Source organism: Candoia aspera, chromosome 2 (assembly GCF_035149785.1).
Source record: "Candoia aspera isolate rCanAsp1 chromosome 2, rCanAsp1.hap2, whole genome shotgun sequence".
NCBI lineage: Eukaryota > Metazoa > Chordata > Lepidosauria > Squamata > Boidae > Candoia > Candoia aspera.
The window spans coordinates 231,993,371-232,021,037 of NC_086154.1; the positions used below are offsets into that span (position 1 = coordinate 231,993,371).

Consider the following 27,667-nt stretch of genomic DNA (forward strand, 5'->3'; position numbering starts at 1 on the left):
CCCAGTATCAGGAAGTTGCATGTTTCCCCATCCCTGCCAGAGACAGCCAATGATATGGACCACATATAAAAGAAATGCAAAAAGGCATGATAATGTAACATAGGATATTCAACGTATATATTATTTAGAAAAGGGGAAAGAATCTGACATAAAAAGCTGCCATGCATCCCTGTCTCCCATATGTACAACCCTGCCCTACAAAGCTCTTTGGTTTGTAGGTCAGCAACTAAAACATTGCTGACTGAAATGAATATTAGTAAAATGTGTCACATACTATCATTGTTTTCTCAAGTATCTAGCCCCGCATTATAAGAGTCAGGCAGGCACTCTTGCTTTGAGCAACCCGTGTGTGGAATACTAACAAATCTGAGTCTAGATAATAGTTCACCATTATGTAAGACCCTGTCTGCCCAAGATAAACAAAGCATTCATTTCCTTACCCAGGCTGTGCTCATCCTTTTTTCTTTGTTCCCATGCTGTACTGTCCACATATGCTGCTGAAAGAATACATCTTTTACCTAATAAAAGAGGTCAAAATCAATATATAAAGGAAGTCCTTTAGAAGATTTCTACACTGAAAAATGCATTAGTCATCTTATTTGTATGCATAATATTCATTATATTAAATGAACCAGGTTGCTATGATAGCAATTACTATTTTAGGAATCATTTAACTTCTATCATCCTTTGGGATTCAAATCCTGTAAAAATTGGAACCCTAAACAGTCTCTGTCAGCTCTATTTATGGCTTTAAAATATCTCACAACCTCACCATAAATTATATTTCAACAAAATTCAAACAGATCTTACCCAATAAATATTATGATCTATTCAGGTAGTCCAAGGACAGTTATATAGCATTTTCCGTGAAAACAAGTTAATTGAAATGCTAATCTGTTCAAAAGATATTAACCAGAATAGCAGTATGTAAACTCCCTACATCTTAAATTGATACAAAAGCTTTAATTTGTAAGGCTTACAAACTGCTCTATTTGAAGCCAACTCTGAGCAGCATATAATTCCTATCTTTGACAATTCAGAGTAAAAACAGAATTATAAATTATAACAACAGAACAAATCAATAGGAAAAAAGTGTGAAAAAAGATATAAATTTATAAAAATAATAAAGGCGGGATAGAAAATAAATAAAAACAAACAAACAAATAAATAAATGCATATAGTTAATATGATAGCTATTTCTAGAGTCCTAAAAAATGCAAAAATATTGACCTGGTAACACCTTAATTAACTTCCCAACAATGCTCCCAACATTTCTTTAGAACAGTGTTTCTCAAGCTTGGCAACTTTAAGATGTGTGGACTTCAACTCCCAGAATTCCCTAGCCAGCTATGCTGGGGAATTGAAGTCCACATGTCTTAAAGTTGCCAAGCTTGAGAAACTCTGCTTTAGAATAAATGTTAAAAATTCTGTAGTCCTAACTCCTAAAGTGAAAATCTAGGTGTGAAAAGCACCCAGGTGAGGATTCAGAAGGCAAAGAGATGGGAAATGAAATAACATCCTCAATGGTTTTTGAGCAGACCAGACGTAAGTCAGTAAGTTTTTTCCCCCATCCCAACTGTTCCCATTATAAAGTACATACATCTAAATCTTATTTTAGCCTTTACCATGAAGTGAAGTTCATGAAGGGTTTCCAAAAGCAACACTGTAACAATAGCCTAGCTCACACTCCTGCCAGCTGTTTGGAAAACTGCTAGATGTGTATTTTAGTGGACAATAGATTAAGTGGGATCCAGCACAGAGCAGAAGTTTAAGCTTTCTGTCCAAACTGAGTATTTTGCAAACTGCTGCCAAAGTGTCTCTGTTTGAACAAGATTGTCTTAAGCCAGTTAGAATCACGCCAGTGTGAGCACAGAACAGAAGATTAAGAGTGCAATACAAATATGACCCGAGAAAGTCCCTTCCTCCAATCCCGCAAACTGATCTTGCTCTGGCCAAAACCTGGCTCACCTAAAGCAACCAAATCACTTTGAGGATACAACATAATTTTGTTAGGCATGCCAACAATACAGTGCACACTGGGACCCCAACAAAGCATTGGCAGCTTGTTGGGCAGCCCTGAGCACAGGCAGGACCATAGCTTGTACCCTTGACCTACTACATTGCAAAGGCAAGACAAAGGCAGGCACAGTGTCAATCATAGCATGACCTTGGAACCCCCTCCTACTAGTTCAGCACGCTAGCCATACTGTCTTTTGAGATATCTTTGAGATAGAAACAATTTGGTTTACTGAGCCACAGGTTCCTGACTGATTCTTCCCCCTGTCCCCACTCAGGGTCAATTCAGCTTGCTGTGAATGTTTTCTCACAAGGGCACTTTAACCAGTTCACATGAATGGGGCAGCATCTCATAGGCTTGGTAGTGAATGTAGCTCACATGTGTGATTATTTTATCCCCACAAGCTTGAAGAAAAAAAAAAGTCAATATACCATCCAGCTGGCTGTAACAATAAGGCTCATATAAATAAGCCACTCACTCTACTGGGATGGATCCCATAAATTTAAAACCTAATAAACTCAAATCTCAAAAATGTGGGAGGAAGGAAAAAGTGAAGAGGTGATCCAGGCAAAAAGGTTCCAAATGAGATAAAATTAGTGCATAATATAATACAATGTCATTGGTAGGAAAATAAGATAATTCCATATACAGTGCTGAGAAATACTATGTTGAGAGACTTACAGAGTGTACTAAGAAAAAGGAGAAACAAAACTGTTTGTGAATGCTAAGTAAAGTCCAGGCTGTCTTTTCCATATGATGTGAAAAAACTTTGCCTTTGTTCTGCGGAAGAATACAGGATTTAATTTTAAAAGGGGCAGAATTCCATCCCCAGCATTGTCACACACAAGAGCCCTGTCTAAAACCTGCAGACCAGAAATGGGGACCACCTCCTTTTGGTGTATACCTGGCTCCTGCCCCATCTGACTTTTGTTCAGATTACAACAATACTGATGAAAGCTGACGGACTACAAAGCAAGGCACCATCTCGCAGCAACATCTTTATTTCCCAGAAGGCCTTTGGGCCCCATAGATGGTATACCTACATTGTTAGAAAATAAAAAAGGTGAATTACTGAAATGACAGGGAAGATTACAGTGACAAAGAGGGAGCAGACTGTACTGAATAGGTTGTTGGGTTGTTTTCGTGTTTTTTTCCCCCCAGACTGGCCAGATCCTTCACAACAACTATTTTGTGTGAGAGGTTATAGTACACTCTAAATTTTCCAAATGTGTCCACCTACCCCAAAGGTTTCTATTTGTGGTGAAGAGAATGATGAGGTAGATAGGCCAATACTCTGTATGCTTCTAACCCTTTTATTGAGAGTACTAAATACTATTCAGCCCACTGGGCTGCTTGCAATCAATGTTCTACTCAACTTTGTGCAAATTTCTCCAGACCATATTCCACTCTCTATGAAAAAAAACACTAGTTTCTGAACATTTCAGAAGAATTACATTGTTTCTTCAATGTACACATATTATGCAAATATTATATATATTGTACTGATACATTTAAAGGAAGTCACAGATATAAAAAATAAAGTATGCATTTTGGTCACTGTGTTATTGACTCAAAAAACAGTAAGCCTATTCTACAAAAGCTTCACTATGACTATTGAAATCAGTGGAGGAATAGTATGAGCTACTCTTCTGCCCCCAAAAGGTTTAAGATAACAAAAGTTAATCTAAACCTTGTTTACTCTATGGCAGTCTTGTTGTTTTACATTTTAGCATTCAGCAATAAAGATCATTGGCTACAACACTTTGATTTATATTCTGACAGAAAATCTATTTCTTTCATACTTTTAAGCTAGTTTAACTTCATGTGTGAATCCAGCATTCTGGTTTCTAAATCATGGCTTAAGGTAATGTTTGGACCAGGCCACTATAGCATGTTCAACAAACTGTGGTTAAAACAAATGATGAATTAGCATGACACGGACCTCTCCTCTTAACTGGCACTAATCTAGCATTGTTCTACAATCTGATAGGCATTTGATTTGATGGGGAGTGACATATTTTCTGTTGAAATAAGAACTCAAGGCAACACATAAGAAGACCAAGCGACTAGATTGGCCGAGCTCTTATCCTCATAAATTCCACGTGGATGTTAAACAGGAAGAATACATCCTGACGAGCAGCTTCATTCTATGCAAAAATTCTTAGTAGGAATAAACACTCCTGAACCAGTCAGCCCAAATAAGGTCTATAAAAAGTCACCCCAGGATATTAAATCATTGAGTCAAAAAAATCAGTAAAACTACTGAAAACGAAAAGAAAAAAAAACAAGAACTAGGAATCGAGGGAAACGGACAGATCCTCTGACCAAGATCTCCAACCTGCCCGCTGAAGCTACCCACCTGCCGCCGCCCAACTTTTCATAGCAGTCCTGCTCTGCAGTAACCCACGTTGAAACATGACCGCTGCCATTTTGGCGCGTACCACCTCTATGATCCAGACGGGGGGGAGGAGTAAACGGAAGAAAGGCCTTCGCTGCCGCGGCCCAGACCATGCCGCTTGAGGTCCTACTGTAGTCGAACGCCTCTCCCTCACAAGTGTGACTCATAGAGTGCTACGGGAAAGAAGGGCATACTTCATGGGCGGTCCTTTAGCGCCCCTCTTCCTGTTGCCGTTCTTCGTATATTCCGGAGGTAAAATGGCTGCGCTGGTGTTTCGAGCGTCCGGTCGGCTGCTACAAACGACGGCCAAGTATTCCGCAGCTGGCGGGCCGGTTGCGGACAGATTTGGGTGTTGGAACGGCTTTCAAGGAGGTATATAGGAATTGGTGTTGAGAGAGCAAAGGGGATTGGAAGTTCGAGGTCCCTCTTTAAAAAATGACCGAATAAGTGAAAATGCTGCTTTGCAGCTCCGGTGGATATTTTTGCAGGAATCTGGGATTTGTAATATATCGTCATTAACAACAACAACAACAACAACAATTGTGAGCCGCCCAGAGTTGTGTTTTAAGGTGGACAGCCATACAAATCTTATAAGTAATAAGAATACATTATTGATTAGCCAGGAGCCATATCAAAATACAACATGCAAGACAATAATAAGACCATATATAACAAAATAGAGTAAAAAGCAGAACTAAACGAAAATAACTTATTTCTGTACCACCCCTACAGTTTACCCCAGTCAGATCCACATATGCAGGTCTCAATTATACCATTTTATTCAGATAAAAGGCTGTATTTTATGAAATATTTGAGTTCTGACCACAAACAAAATATGTGTATAGTGATTACCTAATTCTACATGGTTGTTGTTTTTTTTAAGTTCTGTTGTTTATTCATTCAGTCGCTTCCGACTCTTCATGACTTCATGGACCAGCCCACGCCAGAGTTTCCTGTCGGTCGTCAACACCCCAGCTCCCCCAGGGACGAGTCCGTCACCTCTAGAATATCATCCATCCACCTTGCCCTTGGTCGGCCCCTCTTCCTTTTGCCTTCCACTCTTCCTAGCATCAGCATCTTCTCCAGGGTGTCCTGTCTTCTCAATGTGTGGCCAAAGTATTTCAGTTTTGCCTTTAATATCCTTCCCTCAAGTGAGCAGTCTGGCTTTATGTCCTGGAGGATGGACTGGTTTGATCTTCTTGCAGTCCAAGGCACTCTCAGCATTTTCCTCCAACACCACAGTTCAAAAGCATTGATCTTCCTTCTCTCAGCCTTCCTTATGGTCCAGCTCTCGCAGCCATATGTTACTACGGGGAACACCATTGCTTTAACTATACGGACCTTGGTTGTCAGTGTGATGTCTCTGCTCTTAACTATTATATCAAGATTTGTCATTGCTCTTCTCCCAAGGATTAAATGTCTTCTGATTTCCTGACTGCAGTCAGCATCTGCAGTAATCTTCACACCTAGAAATACAAAGTCTTTCACTGCTTCTACATTTTCTCCCTCTATTTGCCAGTTATCAATCAAGCTGGTTGCCATAATCTTGGTTGGTTTTTTTTGAGGTTTAGCTGCAAGCCAGCTTTTGCACTTTCTTCTTTCACCTTCATCGTAAGGCTCCTCAGTTCCTCTTCGCTTTCAGCTATCAAAGTGGTATCATCTGCATATCTGAGACTGTTAATGTTTCTTCCAGCGATTTTAACTCCAGCCTTGGATTCCTCAAGCCCAGCATGTTGCATGATGTGTTCTGCATACAAGTTGAATCGGTAGGGTGAGAGTATACAGCCCTGCTGTACTCCTTTCCCAATCTTAAACTAGTCCGTTGTTCCATGGTCTGTTCTTACTGTTGCTACTTGGTCGTTATACAGATTCCTCAGGAGGCAGACAAGATGACTTGGTATCCCCATACCACTAAGAACTTGCCACAATTGTTTATGGTCCACACAGTCAAAGGCTTTAGAATAGTCAATAAAACAGAAATAGATGTTTTTCTGAAACTCCCTGGCTTTTTCCATTATCCAGCGGATATTGGCAATTTGGTCCCTAGTTCCTCTGCCTTTTCTAAACCCAGCTTGTACATCTGGCAATTCTTGCTCCATGAATTGCTGAAGTCTACCTTGCAGGATCTTGAGCATTACCTTACTGGCATGTGAAATGAGTGCCACTGTTCGATAGTTTGAACATTCTTTAGTGCTTCCCTTTTTTGGTATGGGGATATAAGTTGATTTTTTCCAATCTGATGGCCATTCTTGTGTTTTCCAAATTTGCTGGCATATAGCATGCATTATCTTGACAGCATCATCTTGCAAGATTTTGAACAGTTCAGCTGGGATGCCGTCATCTCCTGCTGCCTTGTTATTAGCAATGCTTCTTAAGGCCCATTCAACCTCACTCTTCAGGATGTCTGGCTCTAGCTCACTGGCCACACCGTCAAAGCTATCCCCGGTATTGTTATCCTTCCTATACAGGTCTTCTGTATATTCTTGCCACCATTTCTTGATCTCTTCTTCTTCTGTTAGGTCCTTGCCATCTTTGTTTTTGATCATACCCATTTTTGCCTGGAATTCACCTCCGATGTTTCTAATTTTCTGGAAGAGATCTCTTGTCCTTCCTATTCTATTGTCTTCTTCCACTTCCGCGCATTGCTTGTTTAAAAATAATTCCTTGTCTCTTCTGGCTAACCTCTGGAATTTTGCATTTAATTGGGCATATCTCCCCCTATCACTGCTGCCTTTTGCTTTCCTTCTTTCTTGGGCTACTTCTAGTGTCTCAGCAGACAGCCATTTTGCCTTCTTGGTTTTCTCTTTCTTTGGGATGTATTTTGTTGCCGCCTCCTGAACAACATTGTGAACTTCTGTCCATAGTTCTTCCGGGACCCTATCTACTGGATCTAGTCCCTTAAATCTATTCTTCACCTCCACTGCATATTCCTTAGGAATATTAGTGAGCTCATATCTAGCTGATCTGTGGGTCTTCCCTAATCTCTTTAGTCTGATCCTAAATTGTGCAAGAAGAAGTTCGTGATCTGAACTACAGTCAGCTCCAGGTCTTGTTTTTACTGACTGTATAGATGTCCGCCACCTTTGGCTGCAAAGGAAGTAGTCAATCTGATTTCGGTGTTGTCCATCTGGTGAAGTCCATGTATAAAGCCGTCTCTTAGATTGTTGGAAGAGAGTGTTTGTTATACAGAGTGAATTGTCTTGGCAAAATTCTATCAGCCTATGTCCTGCTTCGTTTTGTTCTCCCAGGCCATGCTTACCTGTAATTCCAGGTGTCATTTGACTGCCCACCTTAGCATTCCAGTCTCCTGTGATGAAAATAACATCTCTTTTAGGCGTGTTGTCCAGTAGGTGCTGCAGATCCTCATAGAACTGCTCTACTTCAGCTTCTTCAGCATCTGTGGTTGGGGCGTATATTTGGATCACTGTGATGTTAGATGGCTTGCACTGAATTCCAATTGAGATCAATCTGTCGTTTTTTGGATTGTATCCAAGCACTGCTTTAGCCATTTTACTATTAATTATGAAGGCTACTCCATTTCTTCTGTGGTCCTCTTGTCCACAGTAGTAGATCTGGTGGTCATTTGATGTGAAGTGGCCCATTCCAGTCCATTTCAGTTCACTGACGCCCAAAATGTCTATCTTTAATCTTGACATCTCACCAATAACCACATCCAATTTGCCCTGGCTCATAGATCTTACATTCCAGGTTCCAGTGGTGTGTTGATTCTTAGAACATCAGATTCGCCGTTCACCACCAGCACCGTCAGCCACTAGCCATCCTTTCGGCTTTGAGCTAGCTGCATCATCACATCTGGGGCTAGTTGAACTCATCCTCTGTTCCTCCCCAGTAGCATTTTGACCATCTTCCGAGCTGGGGGTCTCATCTTCCGATGGTATACCGACATATCTCTGGTTGTACTGATCCATTTAGTTTTCACGGCAAGAATACTTGGGTGGGTTGCCATTACCTTCCCCAGGGGTCGCATTTAGTCTGACCTCTCTGTCATGACCTTCCCGTCTTGGGTGGCCCTTCACGGTTTAGCTCATGGCATCATTGAGGTGCTCAAGCTCCAGCGCCACGACAAGGTAACGATCCTTTGCTGAAGGATGAGAGATGGAAAAAGAAAATGCTGGTGGTGGTAGTTTGGACTTTGAATTAATCAGTTTTCTCTTGCATCATATTCAGGGAAAATAAAGGTTTTTCTAACCAGATAGAATCAAATAGAATTCTGATCCTTGTTAGTTAATATAAACTACAGTTTCCTAAGATTGAACATAATAGAAAACCATACTTTATAGAGAGATGAGTTAATATGCTTAGGGCTTGACACTTATTGTTCTTGAGGAATTGAACTAACTAATGTTTATTTTGCAAAACTTGGTTGAGTTTTACTGTTACATAAATAGAAGTGATCATAGTGGAAACCTATTAAAGTATTACAATAGAATGCCTGTAATCATGTCACATCAGAATAGCATTAACTGCGTAAAGGAAATAAGTCTCCGAGGTCTTGTGTCATTTTCTAGCTGGAAGTATGGCTATTCAATTTAAGTTTAAAATGGTTATTTTTAGGATAAAGTAAGAATAAAACACTACTTTTTTTGTATTTTTTGTTCCATTTTCAGCAAAACGTTATTTGTTAACAGAAGATGTTCTGCAGTTACGTAAGTTTCAGGAGAAGAAATTGGAAAGCGAATATAAAATATATGGCCGAAAAGGTACTTACACCAGATTGATTATTTGCAAATTAAAATTGAGGAGCATAATGTTAATCTGTGATGTACAAGTTATGATTTTGTCCGTCCACACAATATGATAGCTAAGGTACTCTTGTCTCTTTAAGCATATTCCAGGAAAATAGTATTTATCTGCAATGCAATGCTATATTTTCCTACCAAGAATAAATACCAATTAACTTTGGGACTTTTGAGTATGTATGTGTTAGGGGTATGCATTGTTCAAAAGTGATTCAGCAACCGTGCTTCAAATGTGTGAACACCTCTCTGTTACATATTAAGCAGCTCTGTCTCCTGCGCAAGCCTGAAAAAACATGCAGCTGCTTCAGTGAATGGACTCATTAAAGTGATTCTTAAACTATCTGTTTCTCTTTTTGGGTTCTCATGGCAACCTGAAAAAAGATACTGTATATCTGCTTTAATGAGTAGCAGAAAAGCGTTATGTTTATCCTGGGTCAAAGCACTTCTTTCAAATTATTTTTGAAGCATGCACAACTCTTGTATGTATCAGATCTCATACCATCAGATGAACAAGTCACATCAGCAATCAAATCACAGAAGGAATGTCCCAGGTTCTTTTGAAATCTCAACCAGACTCACTACTAACACAAAAGCACTGGAAACTGGGACCATTGGTTTGTCTTGTTAATTGACTACCAGGAGGGATCTCATCACCAGTGTTGTCCTTAATGGGACTTTTCAGATGTGGGTAGCCAGATGTTATTCTGTACAGTGCATTAGCTTTAGAAGCTATCCAGGTCCTGGTGCTCAACAGATGTAGGAAGGGATATCCAGAAGCACTGTCAGAATGGTATATATAGTCTACCTTTCCTTAAGCTCTCAGAGAAGAGAGATTGTATTTCCCTACAGAGGTTGTTTGTATTTCTCTTCTGAGGCTCAGGGAAATGTTTTACAACATAAAAAATAAAAAAGGGTATTTTACAAAAGGCAACTGTAAATTGTCAATTTCTTCTACTATTATATAAACAAATGGATTACTGATAACATTCTATCTGTATATATGGCTTACTCCTATTGTCCTTATCCTATTTAAAGTCCTATTTCACTATATTTCTCTAGTACAGCATTTCTCAGTATCTGCAACTTTAAGAAGTGTGGACTTCAACTCAGAATTCTCCAGCCAGCAACTCTGGGAGGTTGTATCCAAGTAGGTGATCAGACCTACTTGGATACAACCCAGTTATTTCCTGTTACTGGCTCAAATTCCACTTCTTTCAGATTTTTCTTGTCTCTGTGATGTAGTCAGAAGTCAAAAAATTGTTTGATTTGTTAAATCTAAACCTTTCTCAATAATGAATAAAGCTGCTGCTTTTCATCATTTGATCAAACCTACTAAATTTGTAGGAATCTTTTGATGTGACAGTTGCTACTAAAAATACCTTAAAGTCAATTATTTCCAGAAAGATTTCAGACTGAACAGTCTGAAATGGGATATTTTCATTTAATATCTTAATTTTTATACAAATAATTCCCTATATTGAAATCAGAATTGAAAGGCCATATGAAATAGCTTCAAAATCTTTTTTGGTTTTCATTTTAATTCAGTATATATTTTGCAATTGCAACTCCACTCTGAGGGGTAAGTAATTAATTTCTGAGCTGTCATCCAAGGCATTCTTTTGTCTAAGAGTTGTTTAACAGTAGATACAGTCATTATTCCTGCCTAGCAAACAGGAGGGTGGGTTGGTCATTCTAGACCACCAATAGGTTCACCCCCAAACCCAGAGAAACATCGGCATCTACAGGAACGTGCTGCTTTTGTCAGAATAAAAATGGTGGTGTTGCACTGGATCATTTTGTGCCCTCTGCAAATGCCACTGCCCAGAAACAGTATGAAGCTTATTTGCACTTGTTTTCACTGCATCTGACCTAAAAGCACTTAACAGTCCCTCAGTGTTCCCTCTAGATGACCAGTAACAACAACCCAACCTCCACAGAGTTCTGGCATCTCAACTGAAAACAGGAACATTTCCAATTTGTGCAGGAAGAAAATTGGCTTAGCTACATTGGGATGTTTAAATTACAGAATTGTAATGCCAGTCCCAGAGTAGTGCCGAAGCCCTGTGTGGAAGTAGCCTTGCTTGGCAATTATTTATTCTGATTCAGCCAGTAAACAAAGAAACGAAAGGGGAGATCAAGCATCTATTTTATATATGCTGGCTGAAACTTGTAAGCGTTATAATATAATGTTAGTCTACCGTTAATGATTAATAATAAAACCCTAGCATGACTTTGGATTCATCATATAATGTGCTAAGGCTATAGCTTTTTGAATGAGTCATCATTTGCTAGATTTGCTAAGTTATAAACCAATAGATTCACAACACACTAAGCAAAAAGCAAGCAAATTGCAGTATGATTTTGTTTGTATTTTGTGAACTGAAGCACTGGTAGAACCAAGTTTTACCCTTCATATGAATCAGATTTCCAAGAGCACACATTAATTTATATAAAGTTATGTATTTACAGGTAGTCCTCGCTTAACAACTGCCCTGTTTAGCGACCATTTGAAGTTACAACATCGCTGAAAAGGTAATTTTATGACTGGTCCTCACACTAATGGCCGTCTCAGTGTCCCTGCGGTCACATGATTAAGATTCGGGCGCTTTACTGCCGGTGGGCATTTACAACCATCACAATGTCCTGCAGTCATATGATCACCATTTGCAAGCTTCGCTGCCAGCTTCCAACAAGCAGAGTCAATGGGAAGCCAGCAGTAAAATTGCAAATCTCAGTCACTTGATGTCTTGCTTAACAACCATGGCACTTAGTGACAGAGTTGCCAGTCCCAGCTGTGGTCATTAAGCAAGGACTACCTGTATTAAAGTTCATTCATACCCCCAAGTACTCTCAGAAGTTACAAAAATCCTGATAAATCACTAGATGGCAGAAGCATAAACTCAAAATCTTTGTTGCCATCCAGAGGCTGTCTGGCTTTTGGTAACCCAGGTATGGTAGCCCTAGTCGTCATGATCAGGGAACACAGATGCAATTTCCTGCTCTGTGGCTCAGATGAGCCCACTTGTTCTATTGTCGCTGCTGAGCTGAGCTAAGCTCTGGAAACCAGGAATTATTTTCCTAAGTTGGGAGATGTACCTAATGTGCAGGATACCTCCGCCAAACCTGAGGCAGTCCCAGTAGAACTAGGAAGTCAGATCATCCTACATATACACCAAAGCAATGGTAAGCTCAGTTTTATTCTTCCTACCTCTGCAATGACATATGTAAACTTAATAGCTGATTATAAATACAATTGAATACAGTATAAACAATATACAATTATTTCAATTTCAGATGAGTTTTTCAGGACTATTGAAGAAAAGTTAGCAAATAATACACTTATCCTCAAAAACGAATTAGTAAATCTACTATATTTGTGCCAATCCAAAAATGGAATAGAATTAGTCAGAAGAACCATATACAGGTAAGAGCCATACAAATAATGTGTACTTTCATTTGTATTTTCTTTGGTCTATCTCTGATGATGTGACAACAGGGGAGCTTTATAATGAGACGATTCTTAATTATTTTACATCTGATTTTTTTTTCTAAATGTCTTTTCGAGAACAACATTGTACATTAGTGAAATATGGGATTGGTTATTCACATTTCATTCTCATAGAAATAATGTAAGCCGCGACATAGTAAAAGGAAAAAGTATATAGAATCTTGTACCAGCGTCCAAAATTAATTTGATAGAAAGAGCTACTTTGGGGAGATAAAAAAGCTCTTGTTGAATGGGGAGGGGGTTGCCATTATTTTGTGTTAAATGACATTGGTTTGCTGGAAACCCTAAGCAAGTAGCTGTAAAATTCTGTTTTTTCCCAGCATGTTGGTTCCTATCTTGTGGAAGATTCATACTGAGTTTATTTTTTTTCTCCCATCTCGTCTATCTGGTGTTTAAGATAAATTATCATAACGAAAACTATCCTCTGCTCAGGTATCATGAAGAGAACAGAAACAGGATCTTTGGAGAATTCAGATTTGGACCCATATTTATGAGGCTGTGTTATGAACTAGACCTTGAAGCAGTTGCACTGGAACTCATCAAAGACCAGGTGAAATTCAGGACTATGTTTTTATTGTTTTATTTTATTTGTCAGGCCCAGCCCAAGAATGACAAAGAATCAGTCCAGCCAAACTTCAGTTCTTTATTTGCTAACACTGTACAGACAGAATCTTGCCAGACTGAAGCAACTGTGCCTAACCTAAGGGGAAATAACTTGGGAAAGCAATAGGGCGGGGCCATTCTGAACCTCTTGGTTCTCCCACAATCACTTCCTGGACTGTGTTTCCTCTTACCTTGTCCTCCTCCTTGGAATGTGCTCCCTCATTCCTGAGAACCAGCAGCATTACTGAAATCCATCACATATTCTAACTATGGAATTCAACTCACAGGGCAATTATTTTTCCTATGCAGCCATCTTAAAATCAATTCAAGTTGATTTACAAGTTTTTTAAGGCCCATGGGTTTAATTTGGAACATTTGGGTTCCATTTAAGTTCCTAAAATACCTGGAATCTTGAACCTCAAGTTTTTAGCTAATGCTATGGGGATTTATTTTCCATTGTTTAAAAATGTATAACTTTGGATGTATTAAATTTAGTTATTCATTTTTTGTAATTTTGTTAAACTTTTAAAAACAAAGGTAAAAATTAATACAAAGTAATACAAAGTAAGGAAGAAAAAAGAAAAAGAAATCAAAGAGAAAGCTAAAAGTGCAAGAAAGAAAGAAAAAGTAAAATAGAAAAGAAAGAAAAAAGATACAAGGAAGTGGCTTCCAATCTTCTTTACAGCAGTTATAAGTAGAATTATAAATTTACCTCTTTCTCTAAATTTAAATCATGAGTCTTTTCTTTCTATAATCTATCCTGTCTAATCATCGAAACCATAAATCATAAGTTCATTTTTTCCTGTTTTACACAAAAAATCCATAAGGAGTTTCCAGTCAGCAATAAATGTAGATATTGTCTTTTCTCTAATCAAAAAAATGAATTTGACCATCAGCAAGTTCCATCATCAAAAAGGTATTGCCGAATCTTTCCATCTTTGTACATACAATAATCTTGTGCAGTTATCATGTACTGTATAGAAACAAAGTTCCATGACTTTTTTCCAACTGTTTGTCCATCAGTCCCAAAAGAAGGACTTCTGGTCTTAATTGTATATTAATCTTTTAAATTCTCTGAATCAGTGTTTTTATTTGAATCCAAAATTTTCTAGCTTTTTTACACGTTCACCGAACATGATAAAATATCCCTTCTTGTTCACATTTCCAACATAAATTTGAAGTGCCTTTATACATTCTAGACAATTTCTCTGGTGTCATATACCAATGGTACATAATTTTATAAAAGTCTCTTTAAGATCATAACACAATGTAAATTTCAATCCTTTCAACCACATATTTTCCCGTTGTTTAATCTGTATATTATAACCAAAAATTTTAGCTCACTTTATCATACATTCTTTTACTTCTTGTTCTTGTTTTAAATTTCAGTGAAAGTTTATACATTTTAGCAATTACATGTTCATCATTTATACACAACTCTATTTCAGACTCAGTCTTAATGATGTTCAAAACCATAAACTCTTTTGTCTACTTTAAAACTTTCTAATAACTGTAAATAAAAAAAAACCATTGGCAACTATATCCCTTTGCCACCAGATCTTCTCTTGATTTTATTTTGTATTCCCCATGACAAAATGTTAGTACCTCATGATAGGTTAGCCATTTCTGTTTGCTTATTATTTCTCATCTATAAAATGCTTCTTGTGCTGAGAGGTGTGTTCAGCACAATCTGGGTTTGTATCGATTCCATATTCTCAATATGGCATGTCTAACATAATTTTAAAATCCACATTAACCTTGACTTTTTTATTTTCAATCTGTTCAGTCGTGTCTGATTCTCAGAGACTGCCTGCATAAGTCCCTGCAATTCTCTTGGCAAGGTTTTTCAGAAGTGGTTTGCCATTGCTTGCTTCCTAGGGCTGAGAAAGTGACTGGCCCAAGGTCACCCAGCTGGCTTTGTGCCTAAAGTAGGACTAGAACTCATGGTCTCCCAGTTTCTAGCCTGATGCCTTAACCATTACACCAAACTGGCTCTCTTACCTTGATTTTATCGTACCACAAACATCCATGCCACCCAAATCTCAGGTCATGTCCTTCTAACTCCAAAAGCCTTCTGTTTCGTAGCAGCACCCACTCTTTTCACCCAAACCAAACAACAAGGGGCAAAATACAATTTCAGTTCAGGTAAACCCAATCTTCCTCTTTCCTTTGCATCTTGTAACATCTTGTGTTTAATTCATGTTTTTTTCCCCTGCTACACAAACTTAGATATATCCTTTTGCCTCTGTTTAAATGGTGCATCAGTTGTCATAACAGATATTATCTGAAACAACTTAGTTATTCAGAGATACCAGCCTTGTGACATTCTTCTGTCTCTGATTTATTTGTCCGCTTTCAGGGAAGGATGTGTGTTAGAGAATCTTATGCCATAGCTGGATCTCAGAGACCTTGTCTTTACCATGCTTTCATTTTGGGAAGTGAACTTTTTTGGGGGGAGGCATGCCAGATTAAGTCTGAATATGGACTATCAGGTTACCTAAACATGAATATCTATAAAATAGAGGTTTGTTTATACCATCAACATCCACATTCTAGCAATAATTCAAATTTGTTCTCTAAAGCAGCTTGCTTTGCCACCTTAAATAATATGTCTTAGACACCTTAATTGTTGTTACAGAACTTTGGGTGGTTCTATGGAACTAAAATATATCTGTTAAGTAATTATAATTTTAAAAGCAGCAGCTACCTTAGATCTCCAGTTTTGCTTGCAGATAATTCTCACAGTTACAGAGAATTTGGCTTTTAAAAGATAAGCTTAGTATTGCTATTTTATTGATAGGAATAATAATTATACAAATGTAGCTGGCATAACTTTGGAGATTAACCGTGTAATCCTTGCTATACTTGGGGCAAGGGATAGTGTAATCTTTGCTATACTTGGGGCAAGGGATAGTGTAATCCTTGCTATACTTGGGGCAAGGGATAGTGGAAAGGAGGGAGAGAAGATGGGTGAATGTTAATCTCAGAATAGGCAACTCAGTCCAGTTGCTGATAGACATGAGAAAAAGCATTTCAAAGAAATTCCACCTTAATCAACTCACTATAACTAAGTCTAAGAAATTCTTAGAGTTTTCAAGATTATCTTAGACTAGCATTAAAAATATCTTCCTGAAATCCTAGTTACTCTTGCTTCCTTGGTCTTGCCAGTTGCATGGGACTTGATACTTGGAAGTAGATCTTATTCACTTCATTAGGGATTACTCTAAGGTTTGAGTACAGTCTACTACAGCCGATGATTAAGATCCAAAGGAATGCACTCTGTGGTCTGTGCATTGCCAAGAACTTTTCAAACCGGTCTTCTGATAAATAGCCCTTTAACCTCTGAAAATTTATCTTCAGAAGTACTGTAGTGATAAATGTATTTTACTTTTGAATGATGAAACTGTTCTCTCCTAATAAACATCTGCGCTTTGAGAATATGAAACTGAAATTTAAGGCCCTGAATTTTTATCCAAAAGTTTTTCCCAAGCATTATGAAGAGAGTGGTTTCAGTAGAAACAATTATTTAGATGAAGACAGCCAACACAGTTATATTTTCTGGTTCTTTTTTTTTTTTCCTTTCAGACTCTAAATGGCTTCTTTGGAGATAACACATCATTCAATATATTAATGGACATGTTATTTGAAAAGGGCCATTATGAAGGTAAAGGAAAGATAATATTAATCAGATAATAATACAATATAATTGCCACTGAATAATTCAATCTCCTAAGAAACTTTTCATATCAAAGAGCTATAACACATCTCATAAAGATAATTGTAGCTCTCTTAATTCTGTGTTCATTAGATATTAGTTCTCATTCAGTGGGTGTAATCTCGCTTAGTACTTTTTTGGAGTTTTTAAAAATTCTGCGTTGTCACTTGTGCAGTTGTTTTCTTTTGGGAGCCTGAGAAATTTTAAATCTTGACAAGATTGAATTTTGACTGAGCACAACAGTTCCTTTGCCCCATGGTACATGAGATTGCACGTGCACTGCAATGCTGTGCTATTCCTAATTCCTAATGCTGAATTCCTAATACTATTAGGAAGGAAGAGTTGTTCTAGACAATAATACTTAATTCCAAGTAAGTGTGTATAGTACTGCAGCTCCACAGCACTTACGACATTTCTAGATATCATTCACAGACCTCCAAATGGAATCAAAATAGTATTCTTTAAAAAAATATCTCAAGACAGGTTGCCATGAGGTTTTACAAGGTGTCATTCACTTTTAATGTTTTAAACTTTGGATGATGCCATTTTAATTGTTGAGGATTTTGTAATGGCTCTGGGTCCCTGGGAATATTTTGACCTGTAATTTTGAAAGACCCCTGACTGAGGTTCAGAAGACACCCTTTCTAACCAGTGCATGATGCAAGAGTTGCAAACAAAGTTGTATTTGGACATCAATGCTGAAGCCTAATATGCAGTTTTATTCCATTTGTTATCGGTTATACTGTATATAGTAACAAAAAAACAAAAATTGATATACCAAGCTTTTCACTATCACATAGTACATTGTTTTTCTAGTATGATGTATGATTTCCATTGAATTATTGTGATCTTAGAAGCTAGGTATAGTATCATTTCTAACTGGAGTCCCCAGCATGGGCTACATTGTTTATAGCCACATCCCTTTGCACCTACCAGGTCCCTGCTCTACCTAATGTAATTTTTAATACATACTTTAATTGCAGTGCACTAACCTCTAGTATCATCTTAGCTTACAAGAATGTATTGGGATCTCATAGGCATTCTTGGAAAGTGACAGTGGTAAGCAGCTATATCCCAGTGCTTTCTCTGGAAATGTGCTTGCCTATTCGAAAATGGGGAAAAGGTAACTATAGGAAGAACTTCACAAGTTTGCCTCCTGCCAAATTGGTGTTTTGTGACTGGCCCCACCCACCATGACAACCATTGTATAAATCAAACTCTTCCTATGGCAGAATTATTGCGTGTTTATGACAGGCATTCAAATATCCCAAAAGAACCTATTTGCCCAAAAGAGTTGAAAACTCCTGAGTTAAAATAAAGAATCTAGTGCAGCCTTTCTCAACCAACTGACCCTGGAAGAACCCTTGAAATATTTTCCAGGCCTCGGGAACCCCTGCACATTCAGGCTCAAATATAGGCCAGAAGTTACAAAATTATTATATTCGTTTCATGTGTAGGCCTGTATGTATGCATTGACTGTATTCTTAAACTAAAAATAAAGAACAAGACTTACCTCTTTAATGTGAAGTTGCCTGAATTTGAAATAATTTTTAAAATAAATTGTGATCTCCCAGGGAATCCCTAGTGACCTCTTGCAGAACCCTAGGGTTCCACAGAACCCTGGTTGAGAAACCCTGAGCTAGTGGTATGCAACTGATCTCCCAAGTGTTTTTAATAAATAATTTATTTCAGTTGCAAATATTATTATTTAGCTGTTAGAGTGTGTGATTATCTACAAATACTGAATACTTAAATTATATTCAACAGATGCTCTGGAAGTGCTCTTAGAAATGGACAGGGGAAATGTCAGATTCAGCCAAGACACCTACTTGCTTGCATTTGCAATATGCTACAAACTGGTAATATAATACGTACTGTTTAAGTCATGTTTAATATGATTTGTGTCTATGATTTTCTTTAGTAAATGTGCATCCTGAAGCCTACAAAGAAGGCCAAACCCGTAGTAATAACAATTTACTAGGTAGGGACAAGATCATTGAATGGCCTCATTCCTTGCCTCTCTATCTTGCTTCCACTGGTGCTTTGTCAACCAGGGGCAGACACTAAGATTTCCCTAGAGTTAAGCAGATGGTGTTTTATAGCCACTGAAGCGGAAAGGTGCATGTTTTGCATATAGTCATAGGTGAATCAGGAATATGATTTTTTAAAGTTAAATCTTAAGCATTTAAGATAGATTTCTATCCTATAAAATATCATTTGCTATTTTGACATAAGAACATAACAATCTTGTTGCCTCAGGTTATGACTTACCGAATCCAGTGTTTCACGCCACATACGGCCAGCCAGATTCATTCAAAGAGTTCACAGTCTGAAACAGAAGGATAATAGTTTTGGTCTACTGTGGCTGTATTGCAGTAGTTTTGATGTGTATTACTGTGGTAATACACATCAAAACTAGCCGCTATTGATAGCCTGATCCTTCTTGCATTTGTCTGTAGTCTCCTTTTAAATGATCACATTAGCTGGGAATACCATAGGTCAGCTACACATTGTGTAAAGAACATCATAGTCATCAATAGTTTCATGAAGCTATGATACACAAATGCAGATCTTTTCAGTAATACAAAATATCTTGCTAGGCTTTGTAAAGGTTACAGCAAAATAGATATGAACCACAGCCATTTGGTAGGTGTTTGTGCTTCGACCAATATGACACGCTGTCCCAGTGAGTATCATACTAATGGATTAAGCTTACCTTCTGTGAGGAGAGGTACGTATGCTCCTTTCTCCATCTGGATATCTTCCTCCTCCAAGGAGCAGTGGAATCTTCAACTTACAAAGAGGGGAAGTTTGATAGCTTGGAAATAATGTGACTATGTAGGGAGGAGATATGCTTCATCCTTCACCTGTATCTAACACAGAGGCTTGCTGAAGCTTGCTGTCTATTGATTTCTAGAAATAAATGTTCTTCCATTAGACAAGTATTGAATATCATTTTCCTGATGTGCTCACAAATTAATTAATCATGCTGGAGTATCCACCGAGGTCCAGTTTTCAAGGGAGTTTACAAATGAATGTGGGGTGGTTGTTTTTTGGTCACGCGCAAAATTTTAAGAGAACGTCTGAGCTGTTCTCATATCCCACGCACTTAGAATTCAGTGAAGTCCTGACATCTCCACAATGTAGTGTGCACTGCAGTTACACATGTATTAAAAATCTTCCATTCCACAGAACAACCCAGAGTCTTGGAAATTTGTTAATACATTACTTGAAGATAAGCATCTCCAGGGATATGAGTTTTCAAGAAGAACACAATATTTTGTAGTCGCACTTGGTCTGAAACAGGTACAGGATTTTTCATTTCTATTATGTGGGCAGTTTGCTGTTCTGTATCCTTGGTTGTGTGTCTGTACAACAACATCAGTGCAGATGTTCTGGTTATATTGACCTTGTTCTTCCCATTACTGGGGATTACCTTACTGCATTGATGCAATACAAATATTTATGATGTATCTCCTAGATTATTTTTGAAGAGAAAAGAGGGGGCTTTTTGTGATAGCAGTTTTGTTTTGTTAAAGAAATTAAACCTGAAACAATATATAAAAGAAGCTGATATTCTCAATTTGAACATTGAAATAAAACTATGCCAAAACCAGAACATTCTCTGACATGGGAATAACCAGTTGGCAGCTTAAGGACGAGATGTGGTTCCTTAAGGATCTTAGTTTTCTCCAATGGCTTTAATCTAAATTTATTTTTTAAATTGCAGTTTTAAAAAATCTGAGATATTCAGGAAGCAGTTTAGTTCTCTGACTTTCAGTTAAAATCTTACAAGAATTATAACTCATAGATTTTTTTTAGCTATGAAGACTGAACTTTATCATCCAATATGGGTCAATTATTTTAATTAGATTGTTTTTCAGAATATAATGTCCTATGAAAACTCAAATATTGGTAATCAACAGAGGTATTCAGCAAGCCATGATTTTATTTATTTAATACAATTTAGAAGCCACCAACTCCAAATGAGTGGGTGGCTTATGCTTAAAAAGGCATTAACAGTAAAAAGTAAGGAAACAAACTGTAGGCATTGAGAGGGCAAACTCTCTACAATAAACAAAACATCCTACAGGAGCTTAACCATATCCTGCCCCCAAGGTCTGGGAGACAGACAGGTTTTCAGTGACTTTCTGAACATCATCAGGGTGGAGGGCATATGGGTCTTGGCAGGGATGCTGTTCCAGAGAGGCATCAACTAGAGAAGTCATGCTTCCTAGGTTCCTGATAGATGACATCATTTCATTGAAGGGACCCAAAGCACACCCACTCTCCTCATTCTCACCAGACGGGCAGAAACAACTGGAGATAGGCTGTCCCTCTAATAACTAGGCCCTGTACCATGAAGGGCTTTTTGGGTGGTAACCAGCACCTTGAATTGCACTCAGAAGCCAACTGGTAACTAGCATAGCTTGTGGTGCGGTAGAGTTACATAGGCACATTGTGGTGTGTCCATTACTGCCCAGGCTATTGCATTCTGGACCAGCCGTAGCTTCCACGTGGTCTTCAAGGGCAGCCCTATGTAGAGTGCATTGCAGTAGTCTATTTGTGAGGTGCCTAGGATATGAGTGATACCTCAGTGGCTTCCTAATCCAGGAACTGGTGCAACTAGATGAATCTGTCCAAAGGCCCTATTGGCCATAGCTGCCCCCTGTTCTTTAAGTTTAAGACAACCCCCAGATTGTTTACCAGTCTTGAATGGGGAATTGTTACCCCATCCAAGAATAAAGATGGAAAGTCCCCAGCGCCAGGGGGCCCAAATATCCACAGCTACTTGGTCATGTCAGGATTCAGCCTGAATCTGTTCTTCCTCATCCAGCCTCCAGACATTGGGACAAGACCTTGACAACATCCCTTGGATGGCCCATAGTCAAGATGTACAGTTGGGTATCATGGTCATACAATGATACCTGACCCGTAACCAAAGGACATGCTCACCCAGTGGTTTTTTGTAGATGATGCCAAAATGATGGCACACAGTGACATCACACCAATATTGTCATTATATATTTGAATCCAAACGTCTAGAACAACTACAAAAGTCATGGCATTTGTGTAGGGATGCCATTTTGCGTATGTTGGAATTTGCTTCCTTTTGTCCTTCTCTATGGACAACTGTGATCACCTGGATTGTTTTTTAAAAGGATATTTTCAGAGACAAAACAGAGGAAAAAAAAAAACCTTCAGATAACTTTAAAATGGTGGTGCTTGCCATTTTTGAGGTGGACTCAAAGTGAATTGAACATACAACAGTGATGAATGTTAAAGTGATCCTCTGGACATCCTTGTACTTCAACTCCCAGCAGCTTTAGTCAGTGTGGCTAACTGAGAGAAGATGGGAGTTTGCCATCTGGAGATCCAACATATTTGCTCACTTCTGATTTAGGACAATGTACAGTATGATAGGTCAATTTATTATTGAGAGGTTGTGAGAGCCAGTTGTCAGGGTTCAAATAAAATGTTAAACAATATTTTAAAGTATGGCTAATTATTATTTTTGTTTCCTCCTGCAGAATGATTTTATAAAGGCCCACTATTATTTTTCACAGTTACAGCATTCAGAAAGTATAGTATATGATAATCTAAAGGTAAGTGCACTTAATTTGTGTGTTCTGAGTTCTGAAGATTATTTTTTTAAAGAAAGGATGTCCATTGTCTTAAACAACTTATGGCAAGTTAGCTTCTGCTCTGTTCCACACTAATTTAAAAAATCTCTGCTTTTTATTGTTTTCTTTTATGTCCTTAATTTTTTAAGGGTTTAGATTTGCTTTTTGGCAGATCAGCAATGGAAAAATGTAAGCAATTACCCATTTACTGTTCCTCAACTCTATTTTTAAATAACCAATGGTTAAACTAGTAAAATGTTCTGGCAAAACCTTTACTGTGACTCGCATCAGGGATATGGTTATATGGAACCTTCTCAAAATCTTTTGTTAATAAAAAATTCCATGGCAGCAAACTTAGGAGCAAATAAATTTATTCACAAGATGTTGAAAGAACATTGAAGGAGGACAAGCAGAGATAATCTCAGAGGGGATATGCCACTGAAAATGGGAGCTGCTAGTATTGCATTGAAGACAGAAACATCTATATGGGAGTGGTAGGAAGTGGGGCAGATGGAGGAAGGGACAGCAGATAGATGACAATCAGCAATCTAACTCTTATTTAGGAACAAAACAAGTACAATTTGTTCTTCACATACACTTCCCCATTCCTCCATCTATACATACCAATTTTTTTGGTTTGTTGTAATGACATGGACTTGGAGGGTATTGATGACTTCAACTGTAATGGCAAGAAAGTTCCTAAGCAGCTCTTTCTAGCATAACATTCTCCAGGTGTACTGGACTGCATCTCCTGGTGTGGAGATTGCCAGGGTGGAGAAGGTTGCTCTGAAGTTTCAATCCCAGCATGTCCTTTCCCTTAGCCATGTCTATTTAATTCTACAGATACTTCTATGTAGAATTAGAGACAGAAAGGTTCCGTATTGCAAGTTTTACTGTCACTTTTGTAATGGAAATTTTACATTGAAAAATATATCTGGAATTTGCCACAGTCGATCAGCAGTAGCTGAGGAAGCCGCAAGGGTACCACGGTCTCTCCTCTTTACGAACAATACATTCTGTTGACGATCATCAGGGCTACTGGTACAAAAGGACCTTTGATCTGTTTGTTTGGAAGGGTTTTCTTCTGACATAGTACAGAATTTGTCAAAACTTTATTCTTTTGTGGTGTTTATATTGAAGATTCTTCTTTTGGCTGCTTCTGGAAATCTAAAAAATCTTGTGCAAACACTGGAAAAAGCTTCAAAAATCGATACCTATTTTGTGAGAAAACCTAGCATCTGTAAGGACGTGGTAAGTGGAAGTTAATTGATAGAAGCAGGCTTTTTTCGTAGCTAGGAGTCCAGTTCGTTTTTTCCTTTCAGGCAGGGATTCTTTTTATCGCATCAGGACTTGAGGGGGGTGTCTCTGTGCATGTGTGTGTGTACCCAACACTTTTAGCCTTCTTTGCTGCATGCTGAAAGCCCTATGAAATGTGTTGCTAATTTTTTCTTCAACTGTTTCTGTAGCAGCTGAAGTGTCACCCCAAATGCAGCACAAGTGACTTTTTCGATTTATTCTCAAGGAATAAATTGGAAAGCATTTTATACTAGGAACAAATGTGCCCATGCTATCATGGCTATCTCAGTTGTTTCTCCCACATCTTGCTGAAAGGTACTGCATTATTTGCTAGAGTATAATGCATACTTTACATCAGCCACAAACATTACTTGTTCAAGAGAACACACCCCTGTTCCTGGTTTTTCAGCCCAAGGTAGATTACATTGTAAATGGTGAGAATCGTTGCTTACTGATGCATCCTGTTTAATTATAAATAATACACAATCTGAAAACAATTTGGCAATAGTTATCCTGAAATAACCATACACATGAACAGCCTTTTAACACATTGATAGCTTGCTGATCTTGGTTACCCTTAGGAATATTTTCCTCATCTAATCAGTCCCAATTAACAAATATTCAGGCATGGTATTCTGCTGTATGTCTAATGATGTGCAAGTTTAAAACTTCTCTGGCTTGTAGCTTTCAGCTGCACAGGATAAGCTTTGATGTGTAGAGCTGCAGATAAATGTAAGCATCACAGATGTTGTGTACCTTCATAACAAATAGCCAGGAGGAATTGGATTGGGTGTGGGAGGGGGTCTTGTTTCTGACATTTGGTAAAAGTTGATTATGATTTGGCATAGAAAAGACAGTGCTACAGTTTTGCTGATGCTGATTTGTTTGCTGTAATCTCACAGATGACTGCAGCCAGGGAAAAAGTAGAAGTCAATTCACAACTCATTATTCAGTTTGAAGAAATCGTCACCAAGTTAAAAGTCTCAGGACAGATAAATGAACTGACTCTGGATGACCTGCTGTGTGAGGTCCCACACCCAAAAGGGTACAAAATGCAGCTGTTGAAAGAAATGAAACGGAGTCAACGGACTTTACAGCCTCTTCAGTCTTTTCTGCTGAGTGATTGAGTGCACTTGCCCCATCAGGAATTCTATCCTATAATCTCCCTTTCTTACAAGATTTTCATTTAGTGTGTTTTCATGGATGAATACTGATGTTCATAAATGATATGAATGGTTTTCCTGGTATATTGCCAAGAAAGTAATGTAAAGACCTAACATAACTTCAAAGTAGGCATTCTGCAGGAACAGTTAAAACAAGCTTGCCAAGCTTATCAAGGCATTTCTTGATTTCATATTTCCATAGTCATTGGTTCCTGTTGGAGAGAAGGTGGTATGGAGAAGACAGAAACAACCATCTTTCCCTTGCTTTGTCCATCTGAGCAGTTCACTAAAGGGAAGAACTCTGTTAGACAGCAAGCAGTGTTGGGCTAGGGAGACCCAAGTTCAGGTCCCCACTTAACTACAAAATTCACTGGGCTTTTTTGGGCTGTTAACACATCACATTCATCTATGGTCACTTAAGCACGATTTTGTTAGTAAACCAAATTGGCTAGATTCATTCAGTATGCCAAGCTATACAAACAGTGGCTAGATTTGCACAACATACTAAGCCAAAGCCAAATATGCCTCATTTGGATTGAGTTCACCCAAATGCTCTGCTAAAATATAATTAATTTGTGGATTATTATTACAATTATTATTCCACCTTTTATCTCTCTCTCGGCAGCAAACATACCTAATACTCCTTCCTCCTCCTATTTTCCCCACAACAACAACCCTGTGAGGTGAGCTGGGCTGAGAGAGAGTGACTGCCCCCAAATCACCCAGCTGACATTCATGCCTAAGACAGGACTAGAACTCTCAGTTTCCTGGTTTCTAGGGCAGCATCTTAACCACTACATCAAACTTGTTCATGATATGACAATATGCTGTAAAATCCAATTAATATGATTAGTTTATGATTCATTGTGTAGTAGGAGCACAGATCGTGGGACTGATTCAGTAAATCATGATTCAGATAGCCGTGGGTTATTTTTGCATATGGGCACACAATTCTTCTGCTTTCAAGCAAACCTTTTGGAAGCCTCTGATACAAAGATCTATAGAAGTCCTCATAAAAAGCCTGCCATCTCTGCTCTTCCCTCCACCTGTTCCCCCAAGCCTACCAGTTTATAACAGATTCTTCCATGGTCCTACCTGATTTCAATTTGCCTTGCTGAGTTGGGCTGAGAGTCCCTTCATTTTTAGCATGTAAAGATTGTTACTTTCATGGCAATGTGTTTACCAGAATCAGAATTCCTCAGTACTACTAAGGAGACATTTCATAATATCTTAAGGAGTCATTTTCTATGAAAAGGGTTCCTGAATGCTTAAAGGAACAAGAGCTGTGAGGGATCACAGTTGCAGAAGCTATGCTGCTAGACCGGTATATATAAAAATAATGCAAAATGGAAATATCCTTGAAGCTCGAATCCTAAGCACACTTAGGTGGAAATAAGTATTGCTGAATTAAGAGTAGCTGGAGTCAGTCTGAACGCTGTGTAATGTCTGTATCAGACATAAATGAACAAGGTTTTGTTAATTTATTTTTCCCTTAGATGCGTATATAGCAACAAAAAAGCATATTTCTATGTACCCCTGTCTTCAAGTATTTTTTTAAAGAACTAATTTTAGAAAAAGAAATAGGAACTGAATTTTTCATTTTCAATATCTTGTCAAAATACTGTAGAACAGACAGTAGAGGGTGCAGTATTCATTCTTTGTAAAACAATCCATCTGGTTTGAATGGGGAATACAAATTGTATCAGGTACAATTTTAAAAATCTGTATTACCTTTTGTGTTTTAAAATTAGTTACATATAAAATTATGAATGCACTGAAATATTTCTAAGTGTGGAAAGGTTCTGAATTTCAAGTGTGAGACTCCATTTTCAGGCAAAGGATAACATTGGTGTGCTATCTCATAGGACTTTCTGTGGAGAACAATGCATTCCCTCAAGAGCTGGACTTAGCCCCATTTTCTACTTTTAAAAGAGAATGATGACTTTCCTTTTCACCAGGCCTGGATTAAAGTTTTGAACTGCAGTTTGAACCGGGTTAAGCATACTTACTAATATTGATCTGTTAGCCACCTTGAGCAATTTAGAGATAAAACATGAAGGGTACTCATAGAGATAATGCAATAAATGAATAGGCCTTGCATTGCCCCATGCTTATCAAGCATCTGCCAGTTAGTTATTCTGCTTAGGATTTCAACGTTTCACTAGACCCTTCTTGAACGTGCTTCCCCAGACCCTTCTTTTCCTCCAAAACAAAGAAAGAAAACAACACTGTGACATTGCTGTACAAGAAAGGTAAAAACATATTCACGTTATTTGCTTGTTCATCCATTCAACTTGTATGCTGTTGAATCCTGTAGCACTCTTGGTGGTTGTATATAAAACATTCACAATAAGAAAGAGATCAACCATGAGAAAAGCATACGTACAGTCATTCAGAGTAAATGGTGCCAGTCGTTCTACAAATGCTCTACATTTTGAGCATCTCCCTAAAAGGAACCAAGCCTACTCTCAACCAGGACCCTATTCCAAAGGGTCAGTGCTGCTATCAAAAAGTAGCACCTCTGCACTTCTTCCCTGTTCACTTGAGTTGATTATGACAGGACATGCTGGCCTGCAAGTATTC

At 38.2% G+C, this 27,667-nt stretch overlaps 2 protein-coding genes across 2 annotated transcripts in view; one reads left to right on the forward strand and one right to left on the reverse strand.

Moving 5' to 3' along the window:
• MRPS27 (mitochondrial ribosomal protein S27) overlaps positions 1-4,569 on the reverse strand; it is a 56,056-nt gene extending 51,487 nt beyond the window's left edge. Inside the window, exons 1-2 of the mRNA XM_063295498.1 lie at positions 4,377-4,569; positions 441-518 (exon numbers count right to left, since the gene is read on the reverse strand). Coding sequence (XP_063151568.1) covers positions 441-518; positions 4,377-4,446 — 148 coding nt within the window. The 5' untranslated portion in view covers positions 4,447-4,569. The remainder of the gene's footprint in view (positions 1-440; positions 519-4,376) is intronic.
• Positions 4,570-4,659: 90 nt separating this feature from the next.
• On the forward strand, positions 4,660-26,864 carry PTCD2 (pentatricopeptide repeat domain 2). Its single transcript, XM_063295499.1, has 10 exons — positions 4,660-4,787; positions 9,044-9,136; positions 12,470-12,599; positions 13,116-13,233; positions 16,872-16,950; positions 18,769-18,860; positions 20,194-20,307; positions 22,533-22,607; positions 23,766-23,876; positions 24,824-26,864. Exons 1-10 carry the CDS (start codon positions 4,673-4,675, stop codon positions 25,046-25,048), a joined length of 1,152 nt encoding a protein of 383 aa, XP_063151569.1. The 5' UTR covers positions 4,660-4,672; the 3' UTR covers positions 25,049-26,864.
• The last annotated feature ends 803 nt before the right edge of the window (positions 26,865-27,667 follow it).